The sequence below is a fragment of the Marmota marmota genome, unplaced genomic scaffold (assembly GCF_001458135.2).
Source record: "Marmota marmota marmota unplaced genomic scaffold, marMar, whole genome shotgun sequence".
Taxonomy (NCBI): Eukaryota; Metazoa; Chordata; class Mammalia; order Rodentia; family Sciuridae; genus Marmota; species Marmota marmota.
The window spans coordinates 1,303,527-1,327,982 of record NW_026000221.1 but is presented as its reverse complement, the minus strand read 5'-3'; the positions used below and the strand labels follow the sequence as shown (position 1 = coordinate 1,327,982).

At 39.9% G+C, this 24,456-nt stretch overlaps 1 protein-coding gene across 7 annotated transcripts in view; it reads right to left on the bottom strand.

The window, feature by feature from the left end:
• The window catches only part of Znf346 (zinc finger protein 346), a 54,450-nt gene extending 35,806 nt beyond the window's left edge, over nucleotides 1-18,644 (bottom strand). For 3 of the 7 annotated variants that reach the window (XR_007343434.1, XR_007343435.1, XM_048792067.1), the window contains exon 1: nucleotides 18,418-18,643. Coding sequence is in view for 5 of the 7 variants with exons in the window: in XM_048792067.1 (XP_048648024.1) it covers nucleotides 18,418-18,592 (175 nt within the window). In the remaining 2 variants the exon portion in view is untranslated. Of the gene's footprint in view, nucleotides 1-18,417 lie in introns of all 7 variants that reach the window. The other 4 variants (XM_048792066.1, XM_048792068.1, XM_015488523.2 and 1 more) reach the window with 4 other exon arrangements.
• Nucleotides 18,645-24,456: the final 5,812 nt, after the last annotated feature.

The following is a 24,456-nucleotide window of genomic DNA, read 5'->3' as shown; positions in this document are numbered from 1 at the left end:
TTTTTGATACCAGGGATTGAACTCAGGGGCACTTGACCACTGAGCCACATCCCCAGCCCTATTTTATATTTGATTTAGAGACAGGTTCTCATCAAGTTGCTTAGGGCCTCACTAAATTGCTGACCTAGAACTTAGGATCCTCTTGTCTCACCTTCTGAGTTGCTAAGATTATAAGCATGCACCATGGCACATCGCCTGAGCCACAGCTTTTTAAAAGAGGCAAGAAGCTCCACAGAATGGAAAGATGAGACAGGGGTCAGAGTCCAGCCACCACCTCCTCACCTGGAGATTCTGGATCCTGCTCCCTACCCACAGGGTGCTGGGGAATCCTACCAGGACCTTGGGCACACTAGGCAAGTGCCCTAACATTGCTCTACACCTCCAGCCCCAGACTTTGTTTTGTTAAAGGAGATAGGTCTCCTTTTGAGGACATTCAGAATCTGACTCCCATAGACTACACAGGGAAGGGGCACACCATTTATGACTCTGTATCCCCACGATTTAGTACAATACTGTACCCACAAGCAGGGACTTGGTTAATACCTACTAAATGAATACACTCTGTGCTGGAACCCACCCTTTGGCCTGAGAGTACACTTGTATGATGCACACATTATGTATTCAGAGTGCCGTGCCCATGCCAGCACTGGATTTAGTGCTGGGGCCATGACAATAAATAAAGCACATAAGGTAAAGAGTAAATAAATAAGCAAGATAATGATAGAGAATGAGAAATGCTGTGGAAACAAAGTAAATTGGTAGAAAACGATGGGGGCAGGATAGTTAGTGAAGACTCATAGGAAAGTGTCAGCCACAAGAAGATGTAGGGGAAAAGAACGTTCCTGCCTGAGTCACTTTCTGAGGCTGGGATGAGTGGCATGTTCAAGGAATGGAGAGAAGGCCAGTGTAGCTAGAGTGTGGTAAAAGAAGAGTGGTAGGAGAAAAAGTTGGAGAGGCAACATGAAGCCTACTAGATGATGCTGAATGAATGTAAGACCTCATAAATTGCAGTATGAACTTCAGATTTTATTCTTTGTGTAATGAGAGGCAACAAGCCCTGGGTGGTTTATATTTTGAAAAGATTACTCTGCTGGGTGTGGTGGTGCATAGCTGTAGTCCCAGCCATATGGGAGGCTGAGGCAGGAGTTCACAAGTTTGAGGTCAGTCTTGGCAACATTAGCAAGACTCTGTCCTCTGTCTCAAAATAAAAAATAAAAAGGGCTGGGGATGTAGCTCAGTGGTAGAGTGCCCCCAGGTTCCATCCCCCATAACAAACAACAAGAAAAAACTGTTGAACTTTGAGTGGATTGTGGCTCAGTGGTAGAGCGCTCACCTAGCAAGTGCGAGGCCCTGGGTTCAATCCTCATCACAACATAAAAAAATAAAATAAATAAAATAAAGGGGCTGGGATATGGCTCAAGCGGTAGCGCACTCGCCTGGCATGCGTGCGGCTCCGGTTCGATCCTCAGCACCACATACAAACAAAGATGTTGTGTCTGCGGGGGCGGGGGGGGGATATAAAATAAATAAAGGTATTGTGTCTAACTACAACTTAAAAAAAAAAAAAAAAAAAGCCAAAACTGTTGTACTTTGGGTAAGAACAGTGGGGATCTGTGGATTTCTTTCCCTCAGGGCTGATCTCATTTCCTCATGCACTCAGTAGGGGCAGAGGTCCTGCCAGAGAGGAGCAGGAAGAGAACCAATAACTTCCCCAGGGAAGGGCAATACCACTTGTGTTCTAAATGGTGGGTGAGGCCTCTATGCTGCAATACATGCAGTTGGTGGAAGTGGTGATCTCAGAGGCAGGAAGAGCCAAGGGCTCTACTGACCTGAAGCGGTAGTCATGGTTGGGATAAGCATGTCCCTGGCTGAGACTGTGAGAGGGCCCATGTTAGATACACTCCTGGCCCATTTTAAGGCTATGAACACTTCAAAGAGATGCAAAATGGCCCAGGGGGAAATAAAAGACAGGACAAACTTCAAAGTGGCCTGAATTTTAAATATGCTTTCCTATCAACACACAGATTCAACAGAAGACCAAGTAAGGCCTTATTGCCTTCAGGTATTTAGAAAAAATCTGTGGAATCAGTGGCTGAGCACTAAGCAACATAGACATATGGAGTAAAAAATGACAAAAAAGAGCCAAATTGAGAATATTTGCTTTTGAAATCTTCAGCCATCATGTGAACAATTTGACGACTAAAGCCACCAAGCTGTGAAGAAGCCCAAACTATTCCATGCAGGAAGACTATACAGGGAGGCCCTGGTGATACAAAAAGAAGCTCCATTCTTGTGCTATTTCAACTTCAGCCACCATCAGAGTGCGCATATGTAACAGACCTTGAATGAGAACTATGCAACCAAGCCTTCTCCAAATTCCAGATCCATAAAAACTGAGAGAAGTTGTGAAGTTGAAGGAAGCGAAGTCCTACAGAGGGAAAAGAACCTACACAAATATCAGAATTCTGAGATGTCTGACTGCACATCCCTGTTGCCCTGATATGCACATGTAATCCAACAGGCAGAAATGGTTTGATACAGCTTAGAAAATCACCAGGTAGGCTGACAGCACTGGATTGGACCTCCAGAATAACGAGTAAATGTTCCAATAGGCTAATAAGGGTCTCTAAGGCAGCCCTCTCAGTTTTCATCATCAATGGAACCTACCCCTCAACATATAAAGCTGGAGAATGGATGCTAGACCACTGATAAAGGAAGAGCTCAAGGTTCCATGGCCTTCCCCAACAGCAACAATAGCCAAGAAGCACTACATTTCAACTTTCTAAATCTTATGAGAAGTTATGATTGATAGGATTTCATTTGTATCCATTCTGTAGCCAATTAGAAAGTGTTAGGGTACAGGCTATCAGAGTATAAAGCATAAGGCAGATTTTCACAGGGTCAATGAAGTAGAGACAGAGAGAACCAGTGTGAGACAGTGTTATGATTTGGAATATGAAATGTTCCCCCAAATCTCCTATTTTTTTTTTTAAATCTTTCTATTTCTTTATTTTTTATGTGGTACTGAGAATCGAACCCAGGGTCTCACACCTGTGAGGCAAGTGCTCTACCACTGAACTACAGTCCCAGCCCCCAAACTTCCGATCTTAATGCAGGAATATTCAGAAGTGACATGATTGGACTGTGAGAGCTGAAACCTAATCAGTCTATCCTAGTGTGAATGGACTGGGTGGTAACTGTAGGCAAATTGGGAAAAGCTAGAGGAGGTGGGTGACTGTGGGCACGCTCTGAAAGGGTTCATCTTCTCTGTGGCTCCTTCTTTCCTCTTTTTCTCTGTGCTCTTTGACAGCCAAGAGGTGAGCTGTTTTCCTCTGCCACACTCTTCAGCCATGATGTTCTGTTTCACCTAGGGCCCAGAGCAATGAACTTGATTAACCATGGACTTAACTTCTGGGACTGTGAGCTAAAATAAACTTTCTCCCCTCTAAGTTCTTCTTCTTCTTTTTTCAGTGCTGAGGACCAAACTCAAGGCCTTGTGCGTACTAGGCAAACACCCTTCCACTGAGCTAAATCCCCAAGCCCTCTAAGTTGTTCTTGTTGGTAATTTTGGTGATGCAACAAAAAGTTGACTAACACAGACAGCAAGATAATTCATAAGGTGTGCAGCGGGGTGGTGGTAGTGATGGAACAGTTCAGGGGTACAGCATGTACTTACCATGCATGAGGACCAGGGATCAACTCCCAGTACCCTCATCCCCAAAGGAAGATAATTCAAAGACTTAATAAATTTATGGGAAGTGGCATCTGGGAGACAAAGTGATCACTATCTTTGGGTGACTATGGTACCTTAAGTTGCCTTAGGTTGACTTAGAGCTAGGATGATTGGTCACAGAATGATTAAACCACCTCCTATATTACAATTAATAGTAAACTTTGCTTGCTATTCCTTGAGCCTTGATGTGACCTTAGAACATGCAATTCAGCCAGTTCCAGTGATGTATGCCTTTAATCCCAGCTACCTGAGAGGCTGAGGCAGGAATAAATTGCTCAAGGTCAACCTGGGCAATTTAACAAAGTCCTGTCTCAAAATAAAATTAAAAAGGTCTGGGAATGACTGGGCATGGTGGTGCATTCTCATGATCCCAGCTGAGGCGGGAGGAGTGCAAGTTCAAGGCCAACCTGGGCAACTTATAGAGATTCTGTCTCAAAATAAAAAATAAGGGCTGGGATTTGACCCAGCTATCCCACTCCTCAGTTTATACCCAAAGGACTTAAAATCAGCATACTTCAGGGACACCATATCAATGTTTATAGCAGCACAATTCACAATAGCTAAATTATGCAATCAATCTAGATGCCCTTCAGAAGATGAATGGATAGGGAAACTTTGGCACATATACACAATGGAACATTACTCTGCATTAAAAGAGAATAAAATCATGGCATTTGCAGTAAGTAAATGAAGCTGGAGAATATAATGCTAAGTGAAGCAAGCCAATCCCAAAAAACCAAAGACCAAATGTATTCTTTGATATGAGGATGCTGACTCATAATGGCGATGGGGCGGGCATGGGAGGAATAGAGAAACTTTAGATAGGGCAAAGCAGGGAGGGAGGGGAAAGAAAGGGGCTAGTGGGTAGAAAAGACGGTGAAATGAGTTAGACATCTTTACCCTAAGTACATGTATGAAGATTTGAATGGTGTGAAAATACTTTGTGTACAGTGACTTGAAAAATTGTGCTTTATATGTATAATATGAAATGAATTGCATTCTGCTATCATGTATAACAAATTAGAATAAACAAATAATTTTAAAAATAAATAAATAAAATAAAAAATAGGTCTGTGGATGTGGCTCAGTGGTCAAGTGCTCCTAAGTTCAATTCCCAGTTCATTCCTCCCCAAAAAAGTCTTCAGATTCTTGCTTTTTTTTTTTTTTTAAAAGAACATATTCTTTTAAAGAGTGAGAGGGAGAGAACTTTAATATTTATTTTTTATTTTTTGGCGGACACAACATCTTTGTTTGTATGTGGTGCTGAGGATCGAACCCAGGCCGCACGCATGCCAGGAGAGCGCGCTACCGCTTGAGCCACATCCCCAGCCCCAGATTCTTGCTTTTTAACACAGGAAATTTCAACTAGATGCACACAAATTTAGTTAACCATTGTTTTATTTTTTTACATTTAGGTTATTTCTCAGGTTTTGTTAGTAGAAATAATGTCATGAATATCATTGTCTCTAAGTGTTCTATATTTAAAGCAAAGATAAAATTTTGTGTTACACTTTATACATTCATATGTCTTTTAATCTACTGATATTTTCAATTGGTGTTACATTTATTGAAATGAAATTGTGAATTAATTTCTGAAATCTGACTTGTGTTGTACGTTAAAGGTCATATTAAGTCAGAAAAAAAATAAGGGCTGGGGCTATAGCTCAGTGGCAGAGTGCTTGCCTAGCACATGTGAGGTACTGTGTTCAATATTTAGTACCACATTAAAAAATAAATGAATAAAATAAAGGCATGCTATCTATCTACATAAATAAATAAATAGGATTGGGAATGTAGCTCAGAGTGCTTGCCTAGCATCCCACTCTACCCCCTCTAAAAAGGAAAATTTACCAACAACTTCGGGTAGTCCTCTGAGAGGGATGAAATCTATTTATCACCCCCTACTTATTATGGCTTATTAAGAGGCAATGGGCTTTTAGTTACAGCTAAAAGCAGCAAATAACAAAAGATTCTAGGAGAACTCTCTCCTAGAATAATAACCTACCCATGGAGACAATGGTTAGGCAATATAGTCTAATGGGTAGGGTAGCTTACAAGAATAAACCAGAGAGTTGGCCACATTAAGGCTACCAAGCCCTGGTACTTCTATTTGTTCTGTGAATCCATATTGTTGATAGTGTCAAGAAGTTCAAATTTTTATTCAATGAAAAAGGCATTAAAAAAGCAAACATAAGGGCACTGATGATATGATACTAAAAGTTGTCTACTTACGATATGTATAAAAGAAAATCAAATGGAAATTCTGAAGTTAAAAGTCTAATATATTAAATGAAAAATTAATTAGAGAAGCTCAACAGAATATAAAAGTGGCAGAAGAATCAGTGAACTTCAAGATAGATCAACAGAAATATCAAATATAAGAACAAGGAGAAAAAAGACTGAAGAATAATGAACAAAGCTTCAGAGATTATGGGGAAGAATCAAATACACTAATAGATGCATAAGGAGAATGCCAGAAGGAGGGAAGAGAAAGAAAGGGGTTAAAATTAAAAAAAAAAAAAAAGTCTGTAAACTCCCTATATTTCATGAAAAACAACCAACATATCCAAAAATCTCAAGGAACCCAAAGTAGGATAAAAACTAAGAGATCTATACCTAAATACATCATAGTCAAACTGTCAAGAGATAAAAGAAAACCTTGAAAGCAGCAAAAGACAAATAACTCATTTATACTAAAATAATTCAATTCATAATTTAACCTCTCTTCTGAAAGAATGAAGGATAGAAGGCAACAGAAGGATACGGAAAGTGGTGAAAAAGAACAAAATTATTAATCAAGAACTCCATATCCAATGTAACTTTTAAATATTACAATAAGGGCAAGAAGCCAGACGCAAAGGCCACTGTTATGGTTTGAATCTTAAATGTCCCCCCAAAGCTCATGTGCTGAAGGCATGGTCCCCAGTAGATGGTGCTACTGGGAGGTGGAAGAAACTTTAAGATGTGGAGTCTAGTTGGAGGAAGTAGGTGATCGGGGTGTGTTCCCTTAAAGAGTATACTGGGACCCTGGCCCATTCCTGTCTTTCTTTTGCTTCCTGGCTGCCATGGGGTGACAGCTTTTCTCTACGTACTCCCTATCTTGACATTCTGCCCTGCCACAGGCCCAAAGAAATGTGGTCAAGCACCCATGGACTGAAAACTCTGAAACCAAAACTAGGAACTGAAACAAACCTTTCCTCCTTTTAAGTTGTTTATCTCAAGTTTTTGTCATAGTGATGAAAGCTAACAGAGCCATGTATCATACAATTTTATTTACATGAAATATCCAGAATAAGCAAGTCCATAGAGATAGAAAGAAGATAAGTTGCCAGGGGTGACTGTTTCTGGGTACAGGTTTCCTCCTAGGGTAATGAAAATGCTCTTGAGATAAGACAGTAGTGATAGGTGTATAACTCTATAAATACACAATCATGTATCACATAATGGCAGAGATACTTTCTGAGAAAGTCACTGTTAGGCAATCTTGTTACATGAACATCATATAGTTATATAGGCCTAGAGGGTATGGGTTAATACTTGATGTGATCTCTAGATGCAATCAAGAAGTGTGGTAAAAAGATCATGAGGCTGCTACTGGTTCAACATGGCATACTGTTTTAGTTTTTTTTTTTTCCTTCTCTTTTTGATATTGGGGATTGAACCCAGAGGCACTTCATTACTGAACTACATCCCTAATTCTTTTTATTTTGAGATAGGGTCTTGCTTAGTTGCTGAGCCTGGCCCTAAACTTGCAATAGGGGTGAACCACTGTGTCCAACTACAGTAAGTTTTTATTTATTTTGGGGGATGCTGGGATTGAACTGGGGATTACAAGCTGCCAGGCAAGCATTCTACCATTAAATCAAATAGTAATTTTTTTAAAGTATTTTTTTAGTTGTAGATGGACACAATGTCTTTATTTATTTTTATGGAACCCAGGATGGAACCCAGTGTCTCACACATGCGAGGCAGGTGCTTTACAACTGAGCTATAGCACCAGCCCCAAATAGTAAGTTTTTTAAAAATAAGAACTTACAATAAAATGTGAGTATAGTAAATAAAGAATCTGTAATGTAGTTGTTTATTATCAAATATTATAATAATTTACATAAGGTAGTGAGACTCTGCCTCAAAAAAAAAAAAAAAAAAAAAAGGGGCTGGGGATGTATCTCAGTGGTAAAGCACCCCTGGGTTTAATCCCCAATATTAGAAAAACAAAACAAACAAAATAATATACAGAATAGAGGTATATTAGAGAAATATTTTTATATTTTGCGAGAATTAAGTCAGCATTAATTTGAAGTAGACTGGGATGGGTCAAGATCCATATTGCAATCACTAGAGTATCATTTAAAAACTAAAAGATAAAAAAGTTGAAAAAAATCAACAGAGGAGGGGCTGGGGTTGTGGCTCAGCAGTGGAGTGCTTGCCTAGCATGTGCGTGCAAGGTGCTGGGTTCGATCCTCAGCACCACATAAAAATAAATAAATAAAATAAAGGTATTGTGTCCAACTACAACTAAAAAAAATATTTTAAAAAATCAACAGAGGGGCTGGGGATGTGGCTCAAGCGGTAGCCCGCTCGCCTGGCATGCGTGCAGCCCGGGTTCGATCCTCAGCACCACATACAAAGATGCTGTGTCTGCTGAAAACTAAAAAATAAATATTAAAAATTCTCTCTCTCTCTCAAAAAAAAAAATCAACAGAGGAATTAAAATGGCAGACTAAAAATATGTAACATAAAAGACGCCAGTAAAGGAAGAAGAGAACAGAAAGAAAATAAATAAAATGAAAATTTAATTTTCATATCAATAATTAAATGTAAATAGTCTAAAGGCTGGGGTTGTGGCTTAGGGGTAGAGTGCTCACCTAGCAAGTGTGAGGCCCTGGGTTTGATCCTCAGCAACACATAAAAATAAATAAAGGTATTGTGCCCAATTACAACTAAAAAATAAATTTAAAAAAATAATTAAATGTAAATAGTCTAAATAGTCCACTCAAACCCAAAGTCTTGCACATGCACATTTTAGGCAAGCACTCTATCCCTCAGCTACATCTCCAGCTCTTTTTCAATTTATTTCGAGAAAGGGTCTCACTGAGTTGCCGAGGCTGATCTCAAAACTTCTGATCTTCCTGCCTCAGCCTTCAGAGTAGCTGGGATTACAGATGTGTGTTACTCCATCTGGCTTAATCACCTCTTTTTTATTTATTTTTTCTTGTTGGTACCAGGATTGAACCCACAGTGCTTAACCACTAAGCCACATCCCCAGCCTTATTTTTTGTTTTTATTTTGAGATGGGATCTTGCTAAGTTGCTTAGGACCTCACTAAATTGCTGGCTTTGAACTTGCGTTCCTCCTGCCTCAGCCTCCAGAGCTGCTGGGATTGCTGGGATTACAGGTGTGCGCCACAACACCCATCTTAATACCTCATTTTTAATTATCAATAGAACAACTAGTTGGAAAATCAGTTAACAGTCTATAATAATGTTATCAATCAATTCAAACCAACTGACATTTAAAGACCAACAACTCTGATATATATGTTGATTTTTCAACAAGGAACATTCTCCATGATAGGACATATCGGGTCTCACCATATTTAAAAGAACTAAATTCATACTAAGTACGTTTTTTGAACACAATGGAATTTAATAAAAAATCCAGAATCAAAGGAAATCTTGGAAATCTCCAAATATCTGGAAATTGAATAACATGTATAAAGAACAAATTACAAGGGAAATTAGAAATTATTTTGAACTGACAAATGAAACTGAAGGAAGGCCCAACACCATTTTGTCACTCTGTCTCCATTTGCTTTTTTAACTGAGTCACCTTCCTCCATAGTTACCTTGGATTCCAGGAACAAAAGGTCTGGTTGATAAGCATCTTTATGACAAGGAAGTGAAACTACCTCCAAACATAGGTGATCCTTGAACAGATCACTCCAAGATGAGACTGCCCCCTAAGCACAAACATGACTAGACAAACTGAGGCTGGCCCCTAAGCAGAAGCAAACATGTCAGGATGGGAACCGAATCACCCCTCAAGTAATGATGAACTTCCCAGAATCCCTGAGATAAATGATAAATCAGATCACAGCCTGACTAGGAGGACTTATTCTGCTAGCTATGCAATCTCCCAGCCATGTAAGCCCCCAACGCTTTTCTTTGTTCTTCCCAATAAAATGTCAAAGTTTCTATTAGTCCCTTTAAGACAGATTTTTGGTCATTAGATCCCTATGTCTGTTCTTCCCAGCATGCCCACTAAAAGCTCCTCTCTTGCTTTTACCACTGCTCAGACTCTTTGATTGGCATACCATGACAGGTGTCCAGGCCTGGTTTGTTGGGACCACCAGACTAGGGACTTTGCCTAAGGACTCCAGTAATAAAAACATAATATACACTTATGGGATCTAGCTACAGCAATGTTCTGTAAAAACAAAAACAAAAACAAAACAAAAGCAGTTTCTCCTTCTATACTCCTGTAACACAATATGGCTTCTGTGTCGAAATGTATGGGAATTTCGCCCCAGACAAGCAATCATACACCAGCTGAGCCCTCTATTTCAAATCAATTCTGACACTCTCTACCTGGAGATGGTGTCAAATTGTAACAGTGGTCTACTTTACCTTTTAAATATAGCCCTTGCTGCTTAAAAGGACATGTTTTCCTTTTCCTCTTTTCCCTCTCCTCTCCCTAATCCGGGGGTGAGGAACAAGATTACCTTCAGTTATCTGTGCTTGAGCACACACCCACTACAGGAAGATGCAGGAAGTGACTGTCTCTCAAAATAACAAAGGACAGGGTGCACTTGGGATGACCCCACCCCCCTCACCCCACCCTAGGGCACACTTCGAATACAGCCTTTTAAGAGATTTAAAAGCCCTCCGTTCCCCTATGAGCAGAATTTCAGCCTGTGGAACAGGAGTCCCCTGTGCTTCTTCTTTGCTAGTAAAGCAATGAACCATCTTTTTCCTTTTTTTCAAAACTGTGTCATTATTGGATTGGCCTTGGGGACAAGGACTGAGCTTTTGGTAACAATATCTCACAGAAAATTGAAGGCTCAGTACTACTACAGAATGCCCCCCCCCCTTCTGATTCCTATTTATCACAAGCTCCAGGTTGTTTTACCAGTGCTTTGGACTACAAATTTGGGTTCCTACAAACCCCTCCCTCAGATTTGATTAATTTGCTCAGGTAGCTCACAAAACACTCACTGTTTACTGGTGAATTATAAGGGATATTTTAAAGGATCCAAATAAACAGGCAGATAAGACATACAGGGAGCCTAAAAGGATCTTAAGCACCAGAGCTTCCATTTCTGTGGAGTTGGGTGTGCCATCCTCTGGCATGTGGATGTGCTCTGGTTCACCTTCCTGTATGCCCTTGAACTCAGTCTTTTTGGTTTTTTATGGAGGCTTCATTATGTAGGCATGATTAATTTATATCACTGGCCAACTTTCAGCCTCTCTCCCCTCCTGGGGGATGGCAGGGGCTGTGAGTTCTAACCCTCTGAGTATATGGCTGGTTCACCTAGCAATTAGTCCTTTAACCTGTGGTTATCGAGGGACTCTCCAAAAATCACCTTATTAACATAAACTCAGATGTACTTGAAATAAATAAAAGAGTATTTTTCACCTCTATAGCTCTGGAGCTGTTTTAGGAAACAAGGACAAAAGGACAAATATTTTGACAAAGACAGTTCTTATTCCTTTAGTCACTTAGGAAATTACAAGGGTCAATGGAGCTGTGAAGGAACCATAAATGAAAACCATAAGTGCTTAAGAGGGGAATTTATCATTTTACACATCTATACCAGAAAAGAAAGGTCTCAAATTAGCAACAAACTTTCACCTTAGAAACTAGAAAAGATCAACAAATCTTGCAAACCTTACCTACATTTACAAAGACAATGATCAAAAAAAAACCCCTCACAAAAGCTGGGGGTGCTCAAGGGCAGGCCCTGGGTTCATTCCTTAGGAGCGCGCGTGCACACACACACACACACACACAAAGACATAAATATTAAAGCCAGGAACAAAAATGGGCATGTTACTAACAACTCTGCAGAAATTTAAGGGATTGTTAGTGAATAATATGAACAATTTTTCCAATATATCAGACAACTTAGATTTTTAGATAGTTGCAGAAATGACCCAAGAAGAAATTTAAAAATCTGAATACAATCATTTTTCAGTATTCAGAAGACTGGTTTCAAAACCTGCCCCTCTCCACCAAAATTCAAACCAGGAACTGCAGACGTGAATACCAAAATCTTCATATGTTCAAGTCCCTTTTATAAAATGACATAGTGGAACTATACCATTGCCCTTTGCTCCTCATGAAGGATGACATAGTCCTTATTTTAATTGACTCCATCTTTTTTTTTTTTATGTTTATCCAAAACGAAAACAGATTTATTAATTCCTGTGAAAAACAATATATTACAACCAGATCACCCACTTTATTGATATGAAATATATTCATTAGGAAACTTGGCACTGATTTCACCTGCTCAAATGCACCATCTGGGCACATCTGAAATGCTGGCAGGTAGGCAAGCAGGCCATAGAGGGCCTGTGGGCTAGAATTTTCAGCACTATCAGAGGGGACTTAGAGAAGGGTACGGCAGCCCACTGACTCCATCTTGTCCCTCCAACCTGTTCTCACTTTTTAAGTTATCTCTCCTTTCCAGTGGTCTGCAGGCTGGAATAGAAACTAACTCCCCCAACCCCAAGCAGTAACAATTTCCCTAGCTTCCCTGATGCCAGCTGATCTACCAGACCACAGTCTGAGTATACAGCACACCCCCATCGGACCTGCTTTTGTCCTTGCCCTGTATAATCCTGGAGCAATTGTCATTATGGGGAATATAGCTTTCACCATCTTCCCAATATGGCCCATACTGAATTAAACTCTTTTCATACTTCACCACTTTTCTCTCTTTGAGGTAGTAGGTGGCCTAATTTGGTCCATAGGGACCCCCAGGGTCAGGTCCCTGGCAGAGGTCTGGGAAACAGCTGTATCTACATAGAACCGAAACATATTCTCCTATATATTTTAAATCATTCCTAGATTACTTATAATACCTAATACAATGTAAATACTAAGTAAACAGTTGTTATACTCTTATTTGTGGAATAAAGAAAAAAAGTCTGTGTGTTCAATACAGACACAATTACAAATTTTTTTTATAACTTTATTTATTTACTTTTTATGTGGTGCTGAGGATCGAACCCAGTGCATCACCTGTGCTAGGTAAGCACCCTACCACTGAGCTATAGCCCCACCCCCTAGACACAATGTTTTTTTCCTAAATATTTTCCATTAGCAGTTGGTTGAATCTGCAGATATGGAACCTCCACATACAAAGGGCCAACTGTAAACTTAAGTAAGTAAATTGAATAAATAATTAAATATCTTCTTTTAAAGAAAAGCCCAGGAAGCTTCACTGGTGACTTCTTTTTATTGCTCGCCCCCCATTACTAGGGAGTGAACCCAGGGCCTCACACATGCTAGACAAGCACTCTACCAAGATCTACACCCCAGTCCTTATTTATTTATTTATTATTAGGGATTAAACCCAAAGGCTACATTCCACTGAGCTACATTCCCAGCCCTTTTTATTTTGGGACAAGGTCTCACTAAGTTGCTGAGCCTGATCTCAAACTTGTGATCCTCCTGACTCAGTCTCCTCAGTTGCTGGGATTACACGCATGCACCACCATACTCCACTTCACTGGTGACTTCTACACAATAAGTGATTTGAAGAATAATACAAATCACTAATCTGTTCAGACAATTTGAAAGGCCTCAAAATCAAGGTCTTTCTGACCTTCTTCTATCCTCTATTCCACCCTTCCCTCATATCTTGATCCTTTTTCCCAAAAGAGTTCTGGGGGTTGGGAGGGGGAGGTATGTGATGATGGTGGCAGGGGCTGTTCCTCTAAAGTTTCCTTATTTGACCAAGGGAAGTTCCTTCAGAAGGAATGCAATTGTCTTGAGCCTCTTCCTTATATTCTCATCCAACAGGGAAGATTAATTCACAGGAAAGAGGATAAAGGTGGACACTACTTAACTCTTCTGAGGACTGATACTTAGGAGTCAACCTCATAAAGGCACCTATGAAAAAGCCAGAGCTAACATATTCAGTGGTGAAAGACTAAATGCCCTTTCCCCGAGATAAAATGTTCACTCCAGCCACTTCTATTGAAATTGCAATGTAATTTCAGTACAATACATTTTAATTTTTTAATTACAATATAAAATACTACTAAAAAAATTCAAGATCTAAATAAATGTGTCTTCATGAAACAAAAAACAAAACAAAACAAAAAAAAACAACCCTAAATACAAAGATAGACTCTGTAATTCTATCTACTCAGGAGACTGAGGCACAATTAGATTGAAAACTAGCCTGGGCAACCTGGACCCTGTCTCAAAATAAACTAAAGGTTTGGTGATGTAGGTCAGAGGTAGGGCACTTATTTAGCATGTGTGAGGCCTGTTATTTAATCCAGGAAGATGGAAGGGGAAGGGGGGGAAGAGGAGGAAGAGGAGAAGAAGAAAAAAGACAACAGATAACAAGTTAACAAGTACTGGTAAGGATACATAGGAGAAAAGGAACCCCTGTGCACTGTTGGTGGGAATGTAAATTAGTACAGTCATTATGAAAAAATGTAAGGTGGTACTCAAAAAATTAAAATAAAACCTTCATATGATCCAGCAATCCTGCTTCTGGGTATATATCCAAAAGAAATGAAATTATATATAGGAGAGATGTCTGCACTCTTGTGTATGCTTGCAGCACTAGTCACAAGAGCCAAGTATGGCAACAACATAAGTGTCCATCAACACATGAATAAAGAAAATATGGAATATATACTCAATGGAATACTATTTAGCCATAAAAAGAATGAAATCTTGTCATGAAATCTTGACAACACTTATGGAACTGAGGTCTTAAGTGAAATAACCAAAGCACAGAAAGATAAGCACAGCATCTTTTCTCTCATATATGGAAGCTAAAAAAAAAAAGTTGACCTGAATGTAGAAATAGTGATAATTAGAAGTTAGGAAGGGTGTCTGGGGGGAAGGTAGAAAAAAGGGAGGCTAGATTTGGTCATTACATGCTACATGTATGTGCTGAAATGTTACATTGAACATCATTAATATGTAACAATACATGTTAATAAAAAATGAACATTCTATTTCCAGATATCAGAGACTCAATTTTGTCTTGACAGCAATTCTTGCAAATTGATCTATAAATTCAATGCAACTGCTGTATAAATCCAAGCAGATTCTTTTAAAAGCAGAAATTGCAAACTGGGTGTACAGAACTCAGGGGCTGAGGACATGCCTAGCATGGTCTTGGGTTTGAATTTCTTGGCTAAATAGTATTCCAACCTGTAAGGAAAAGAAAGGATGGAAGGAAAGAAGCAAGGAAGGAAGGGGAAAGAAGAAAGAAAGAAACTGACAGGCTGATCCTAAAATTTATTTTTTAATGGAAAAAAATGTAAAAGGATGGGCAAAACAATTTGGGAAAGAAACATAGTTGGAGGACTTACACTGACACATTAAAACTTAACATAGGGGCTGGGATTGTGGCTCAGTGGTAGAGCGCTCGCCTAGTGCAGGCAGAACCTGGGTTCGATCTTCAGCACCACATAAAAATAAAGGCATTGTGTTATATCCATCTACACCTAAAAAATAAATATTAAAAAAAAAAAAACTTAACATAGTCACAGTAGTCAAGATAGTATGATATTGACTCAAGGATAGGCTTATAGATGGAAGGAACAAAACTGAGAGTCCAGAAATAAACTCTTACATTTATGGCCAATTGATTTTCACTGTAAGCATCAAGATGATTCAATGGTATAAGGATAGTCTACCCAACAAATTGTGCTAAGACAACTGCAAAAAAATTTTAGATTCTTACGCCATACTATACATAAAATATTAACTCAAAACAGTTTATAGAAGCCAGGTGTGGTGATACATGCCTATAATCCCTGCTACTCAGGAGGCTAAAGCAATGTAAATTCCAGATTAGCCTGGGCATTAAGGGAGACCCTGTCTCAAAATAAAATAAAAAAGGGCTGGGGATGTAACTCAGTGGTAGAGTAATTGCCCAGCATGTGTAAGTCCCTGGGTTCAATACCCAGTACCAAAAGGAAAAAAAAAAAAAAAAAAAAAGAAGACACTGTTTGGAAGAAAACAAAAGTCATAGAAAAGAAATTTATTTAAATTATATCCCTGATAAAGAACTTGTATTCAGAATATAAAAATAACTCTTATGATTCAGTAATAAGATAAATAATCCAATTACACAGAGTGCTTATCTAGCATGCACAAGTCCTTGGATTCAATTCCCAGCATCAAAAAAAAAAAAAAAAGAAAGAAAATCAGATAATTCTTCACACGCTAGAATGGTAAAGATAAAACAATAACAAATATCTGGGGGGATATAAAGAAAGGGAAGTCCTCATATATTCATGGATGAGCTGTAAAAGGATAAAACCATTTTGGAAAATGATTTGACAGTTCCCCCCAAAATTAAATACACCAAGGCCAATAACCATATGACCCAGCAATTGCATTCCTAGGGAGAAATGTTTGTCCACACAAAAAATTGAGCACAGCCAGGTGAAGTGGCACATACTTATAACCCCAGTTTACTCAGAAGGCTGAGGCAGGAGGATCACAAGTTCAAGGCCAGCCTTGGCAACTTGGTGGGACTCTCTCTCAAAAAATAAAAGGGCTGGCAATGTAGTTCAGGGGTAAAGTAAATTGAACTCCTGAGTTCAATTCCCAGGACCTTGAAAACAAACAAAATAACAACAACAATAAACCACTTAAGCACAAATGTTCATAGCAGCATTATTCATAAAAGTTCCAAACTGGAAACAATCCACATGTAAACAACTAATGAATGGATAAATAAAATATGGTATATGTATTTATACAGTGAAATTCTATTTAGTAATAAAAAGAAATAAGGTACTAATACATACTGCAACTTGGCTAAACCTCAAAAACATGCTAAAAGAAGTCAAATTCAAACGATAACATATTGTATGATTCTGTTTATATGAAATGTCCAGGAAAGATAAATTTAAAGAGACAGAAAACAGATCAATGGTTATCTAGGTCAGGAGGTGGGAGTGAGGATTTAATGTGAAGGAACACAAAGAAACTAATGGGGTGATGGATATGTTCTAAAATTGGACTGTCTTTATGGCTATACAACTCTACACTTTCAGTAAAAATTACTGAGTGGTATACTTATTATGGTGTACAAATTATAACTTAATGAGGGTGCTATAAGAAAATGAAAGCCAGTGGCTGGGGCTGCAGCTCAGTGGCATTGTGCTTGTCTGAACGTGTGAGGCCCTGGGTTTGATCCTTAACACTGCATAAAAATAAACAAATAAAATAAAGGCATTATGTCCATCTACAACTACAAAAAATATTAAAATAAAAAGAGAGAGAGAAAGAAGAAAAGCCAGAACTTAGTGTTACGTGTCTCTGTAACTTTGATGCTCAGTCTTGGGGAACAGTCAGTGAACATCTGTGAAATTAATGAAAGGAAAACTGGGGGGAGGAGGCAACTTTGTTACAAACATATTTAAAAGTATGAGAGGCTCAGAAACAGTATACATATTAATTTAGGAGTCAGGCTAGACTAATTGTTAGACTGGAAAAGTATACACTCAAATTAAAAAATACCTTCCTTGGATATGATTAAAATTCATAAAATTGGATTTTTCAGTTCACAAACATATTAGACTTTCCAAGAGTAGTCTGCTCCGTAAGTAAACAAACCAGTAAAGAAAAAATGATTTCCCTGAAGATACCTGATAGGATTAGCACAGAAGCCCAGATACAGTTCCTCTCTGGAAAGTGCTGTGCAGGGAGTCACACAACCAGGTCAGGCTAGCTCTTCTATCCTCCTCTTTCTCTCATCTTACCCAGTCAAGCAAGCTGGGAAGCCTAGAAGTGACCCCTGAAGTGGCCTTGGGTACACAACTTTGCTTTTGGAGTGTGAAATACAAAGAAGCTGGAGCTTAAAAGTACACCTGGGTCAGTTTCTCAGGCTCCTATCCCTCATGTAACAATAAGGTCCCAGCGACAGAAGCCACACACCTTAGAAACAGGGGTAAACCAGGGCTCAGATAGCAGGAGGCACGTGCTTGTCTGAACGTGTGAGGCCCTGGGTTAGAGAAGGTTAAACCTTCTACGTGTCTCAGAAGTATAGGGCTTGAGAGAAAAAGGGAGGCAGGAGACATTACAAGTGTGGAATGCCGGAGACTGGGACGATGAGAAATGGTACTTGGGCCGGCCACGAATTTAGCAAGGAAGGGTCTGTGGGTCTCTGAGAGGACAGTTCTCGAGTTTGGGGAAAGGTGCGCTCTGGTACATGGAGGATAGGAGCCTGAGGAATGAGGGAGGAAGACCCGGGGCCTGAGCGTGAGGGGTCCTGGACCTTCGTGCAATGGGGTCCTGCTGCGGACACGAGTCCTGGAGCGCTCCAGCGCAACACGCCAGGAGGCGGGCCGGGCGCCAGTGGGTGTGACAAGAACCCCAGAGCCGGTCCAAGGTCCCGCCCGCCGCTTACGCCACTCCTTGCGAGCCGAGCAGGGGTGAGGGGCTTCCAGTCCGTGAGACCTGGGACTCACCTTCCTCCCTCCCCACCGGCTGGGTGCCGGACACTGCTTCCCACAGGCGGCGCGCCCTCTCGTGGTCGAATCGCACCCCCTCTGGTTCCCGGCCCTCCCGCTCCTCCGAGTTCGTGCATGGCCCGGCCCCTCCGCTATCCGCAGTCTCCACTGTACCCAACATCGGACTCTCCATCTTTCCTGCAAGCCCTCGCCTGTCGAGAGCGGCTCCTGCACCTCGGTATCGCGAGACGTGGGTGGGCGTGGATTGGGCCCGGCTGACAAATCTCGCGAGGCTTAGACGCCGCAGACCGCGAGGAGGTGCAGGACCTGGAGCACGTTTCCTTTTGCAGTCTTTGGGAGTTTGGGGTGTTTGCCGTAGTTTCGCAAACTGATCGCGGTTTCCACAGCAAGGTTCCCCCCGTGAGATGGGCTCATGCAGTTCTTGGCTTAGGGTCCTCACCTTGCACACTATCACCAGTTGACACTTCTCAATTCGTCTTGTTATGGAAACTAAGATCCAGATCCTAAAGAATTTGTTACTAGTAAGTAAGTGGTAGTGTTAGATTTCATCATTATGTTTCGATTACTGCTAATAATATTACCTTTTGTTGAATTCTAAGTGGCAACCCCTAGTTCAGACCTTCCTTTAAATTCTGGACCTATGTCTTGGTAGGCTTTTCCAAAGGTAACTGTCAAACCCCAAGTTTTATCTTCCAATTTCTGACCTGCTTCTTCCCGAGTCTTAACGAGCCACCATCTCTTACTTAGGTTATTTATTATAGTTGTATCCTTGCTAGTTCCTGCTCTTGCCCCTTGGGTGTTCCCAGCATAGCAGCCCCAGGGACACTCCTACAAGTCTGATCATGACATTCTCATACTCAAATCCTGCAGTGGCTTTCCATCTTAGTAAAATCCAAAGTCCTTATTTTAACCAACAAGCCTTATGCAGTCTGACTTCCCTTAACTTCTCTGACCTTAGCTATTATTGTATTATTCAATCCTCAAATCTGTAATTCCCCTCCCAGTTACAGTGACCTTTTGGAATGTACTTTTCCCATGTATTCTCATGGTTCTGTCTCTTACTTCCTTTTCTGACCCCTCCACACACTCCATGTTCTCCTTTCCTCCCCTTTATTCCTCTTCAACATTTATCAGACATGTTATATGTTTTGCTTTTTATCTTGCTTATTTTTTACCTCCCCACTCCCTGGAAAACAGGGATTTTGTCTATTTTGTTCACAGCTGAATCCCCAGCACCTTGAAATAGAACCTGAACTCTCCTAGGTACATACAAAATATTTCTTGAATGAATGAAACTTATAATATAATTACCTCATTTTAATTACCTCATTTATTCAAATACTTATTGAGAATTTATTATGAATAATGATATGTTTGGGGCATTGGAATACTGTGATGAACAAGACAGAAGCTCTAATAGGTTTTTTTTTTTTAAATTTTTGTAGTGCAGGAAAGAATAATAAAATTAATAAGTGCTAAGGACAACATAAAACAAGAAAATATATTGGATAAATGATGAGAGAGGAATGGTACTTAGGATATTCATGGAAAAACAGTTGAGCTAAGACTTGATTTGAAGAAAGGGATGGTCATGTGAAGAACTAGGAAAGAGTGTTTCAGGAAGCCACTCAGACAGGAGTGAGCTTAATGTGTTGGAGGAACAGCAAAAAAGACAATATGGTTGGAACCTAATGAACCAAGGTGGAAATGGTAGCAAAGGAGGCCATAGAGGACAGAGATTAATCTTGCCTGAAATCACCCAAATCATCAGTTGTACTTTACCCATTTTTTTTTTTTTGGTACTGGGGATTGAACTGGGGGGTGGGGGCACTCGGGCCCTTGACCACTGAGCCACAGACGAGGTCTCACTGAGTTGCTTAGTGCCTCAAGGTTGCTGAGGCTGGCTTTGAACTTTGGATTCTCCTGCTTCATCCTCCCGAGAGCCGCTGGGATTACAGGCATGCACCCATGCACCTGGCCCATTTTTTTAAAAAGAATATTTTTAGTTGCAGATTTTCACAATAACTTTATTTTGTTTATTAATGTGGTGCTGGGGACCGAACCCAGTGTTTCACACGTGCTACGTAAGCACTCTACCACTGTGCCACAACCCCAGCCCTGTACTTTACCCATTTTCACTACAAGTCTTTACTTATTTATAATTCCCTCTTTTAAAAATATATTTTTTTTAATTATAGGTGGACACAATGCCTTTCTTTTTCTTTTCCTTTTTTTATGCGGTACTGAGTCTCGAACCCAGTGCCTCACCCACCTAGGCAAGCACTCTACCACTGAGCCACAACCCCAGCCCCTTATAATTCCCTCTTAATCTGTAGGGGACATATTCCAAAACGTTCCATGAATGTAGGAAAATGCAGATCATACTGAATTCTGTATATACTGTTTTTCCTCTATGTACCTATGATAAAATTTAATTTATATATTAGACATAGTAAGAGATTAATAACAATAAATAATAACAGAATAGAATAATTACAATTATATACTGTAATGAAAGTTATTTAAAACTTATGAATTATTTATTTTTGAAATTTTCCATTTAATATTTTCTGATCATAGTTGATCCTGGGCAACTGAAATCATGAAAAGTGAAACCACAGATAAAGGGGAACTACTATACTAACAATATTGAGTACCAGCTCTATGTCAGGCCTTAGGCTCCAAACTTTCCAATACAGTAGATGACTGATGTTTGTGCAGTGCTTTACAGTTTACAGAGGACCTTTACCATATATCATAATTTTTAAGCTTCAGGGAATTTCTCCTATAAGGGCTTTTTTCATATTTGACAATAAAAAAACAGACTGTGAGAGGTGAAGGTTTTGTCAGGGTCAAATACTTAGATAATTACAGAGCTCTTGCTTGGATGCTAGTCCTTTGAGTGCAAACCCATGTCCTTTTGCTAACACCAGATACCTGGCCTAAAAGCCAGTGGTTATACTTATTTATCTTGTATTCTGTTGTTTGTCTTAAGAGTTCTAGTTATCCATATTTGAATAGCAAGAGTTATTCAGCTGGATATCCAAGAGACAAAGGATATTTTTTACAAAGTCCCAGAACTCACATGGATACTTTTGAACAATATGAAGCTAATCCTGGGAGGGAAATATTTATAAAGGAGACTCATTTCCCAGCACATACTGCTGTTTTGTTTTTTGCCATTGGAGTTGAATGATCACAGAGAAAGGACTTTACCAAGGGATAAGAACTGAGTATAGTTCATACATTTCAGTTGTATAAACTGTGTGTGTGTGTGTCTGTGTGTGTGTGTGTATCTGTGTGTGTGTGTGTGTGGCACAAACCTACACTACAGCATTTAGTTAAAATATAGTTTCTGCTTTCAGGGAAACTATCCTCTAGTTTGTCTAACTGTAATATATCTATCTAGGCATTGTAGTTTTATAAACTATATAATATCAGGGCTGGGGTTTTAGCTCAGTGGTAGAGTGCTTGCCTAGCATGTGTGAGGCACTGATTTTGATCTTCAGCACCACATAAAGAAAAATAAACAAAATAGGGCTGGGGATGTGGCTCAAGTGTGGCCCGGTTTGGATCCTCAGCACCACATACAAGCAAAGATGTTGTGTCCGCTGAAAGCTAAAAAATAAATATCAAAATTCTCTCTCAAAAAAAAGAAAAAAGAAAAATAAACAAAATAAAGGTATTATGTCCATCTACAACTAAAAAAATAAAACACATAAAAATATATCAGGGTGTACATGTTAACTGCCATAATAGAGTTAACAATGAAAGCTAGAGTGGATGGGGACAGAAAATGAATCCATAATGTGGGGATCATGATGATAACCCCACATCATGATAACTCCTAGTGTGTTTTGTACTTCTTAATTGGAGGTACATCTGTAACTGTTAGAGGTGATTGCAGATCTGGTATGTTGTTTTCTAGTTGTTTTTTGCTTTTGGCTTTTGTATTTGTTTTGGTGGTACTAGGGATTGAACTCAGGGGCACTCTAGCACTGAACTACATCCCCAGCCTTTTTTATTTTTTATTTTGGAACAGAGTCTCATTGAGTTTCCCAGGCTGGTCTTGAACTTGAGATTGCAGCCAGTATTACACGCATGCCTCACCATGCCTAGCTGCAGATTAGTTTTTACTAATGGAATGTGAAGTATTGTTTGAATCTCAACCTGAGATTGATCCAAAACAGCAAGAGTGCCCTTGAGGAAAACTGGAAAAACCACACTCAGTTGGGATTGGTGTGCACATTTTTGCTACAATCCTTGTTCACTTTTCCGGCTGGACAATTTTGTAGTGCTTTCTGGGCTGCAAGAAAGCAGTATCATCAGGAGATGCTAATTTTAATTCAGAGACTTTTCAAGGACAGATTTGAGGGTATAGGAAAGTTGCTGGTCATAGACGGATTTCCAGAGAATTTTGAGAAGGCAAGGAAAGAGAAGGATAAGGTTATATTCAATAATGTAACCCAGCTTTTCCACCTTACATCCCACTTAGAAAATGAACATAATCTTTATGGTACATTAGTATAAACAGGCTGTTTCTCACTACTGCAGTGATGGGCCAGGGATTCCAGCTACCTACCTACCTACCCTTTTAGCTGGAGGGATGGATGCTCAGAGTCATGCAGGAAAGAGAGTCCAGGTACAGTGGGTGGCCATGGTGTCTTGAACTCTAATGGTATCTGAGGTAAGCAGGAGGGGATTAACTCCACTAATCACTGAGAAATGAGCAGGCTATCAGCTGTAAGGCTATGAGCTGTAAGTACTCAGCTGGACATCAACTGTTTCATTCTGCGCTCATAATCTGTTTCCTTAGGGATGTTACTAAACGTTTGAGAACTTGTTTCTTCATCTGTAAAAGGGGGAAATAGTACCTACTTCAGATAGTTGTGGTGAAGATTAACCAATATAATTTCCTTAAATTAGTGCATTGCATGGCACTTAGTAAATAGTAGCTGTTGCAAGTTTATTCTGAAAGCTCTTTGGTACAGCTCAGTGGTAGAGTACCCCTGGGTTCAGTTCCCATAACACACACACACAAACACAAACACACACACGTCTTGGCAATTATATTCCATATAAATTTTAGAATCAGCTTAGGCAAGGACAGGAGATTATTCATATTTTAGTTCCTACCACTTGGCATAGTGCCTGACAGAGAAAATTCAATAGGTATTTCTTGAGTAAATGAATGAAGGAACTAGGGGGAATATAACCACTGAAATATAAGCATTAAGAAGGTAAGGGAGTGTTCTTTGATGTATCCCAAACATTTAAAATAACACCTGGTCCACATTAGGCACTCAATAAACATTAGTTGGGTAAATGAATATGGTTGAGCCCTGGTCTTTGCTCCTAGGCTCCTACTTATCTTTCAGCTCTCAGCTTAAATGTATTTCCTCAGGGAAGCCTTCTCTAATATCCCCTGACAAAATTCTGTGGTTATATCCCATAGTTTCTGTACTTCATTTTCATTGCCATTCAATAGGCTTGTAATTATTTGTGTATTATTTTTCTTCCGTACTAAAGTGGCAGGGCCTGGATCTATCTTATTTACTGTGTCTTTACTGCCTTGTGTTAAGACACATTGTTGGCCCTCAGTTATTATTGAGAAAAACAACCAAATGTTTTAGAATGGAGACTCACTGTTCTATTCAAGGAGGAAACACTAGTGAGGCAAGGGTGGCGCATGCCTGTAATCCCAGCGGCTCAGGAGGCTGAGGCAGGAGAACCTATAGTTCAAAGCCAGCCTCAGCAAAAGCGAGGCGCTAAGCAACCCAGTAAGATCCTGTCTCTAAATACAAAATAGAGCTGGGGCTGGGGCTTAGTGCCCCTGAGTTCAATCCCTAGTACTCCCTCTTATCCTGCCAAGAGAGAGAGGGAGGGAGGGAGGGATGGGGGGGAGAGAGAGAGAGAGAAGACACTGGTTCACAGCTTTGGAGGATGAATAAGAATTCTGCATGTGGAAGGGCAGAGAAAATTGGTTCTAGACACTAAGAAAATTGTAACAATGGTAAGGTGTCAGAATATGTGACA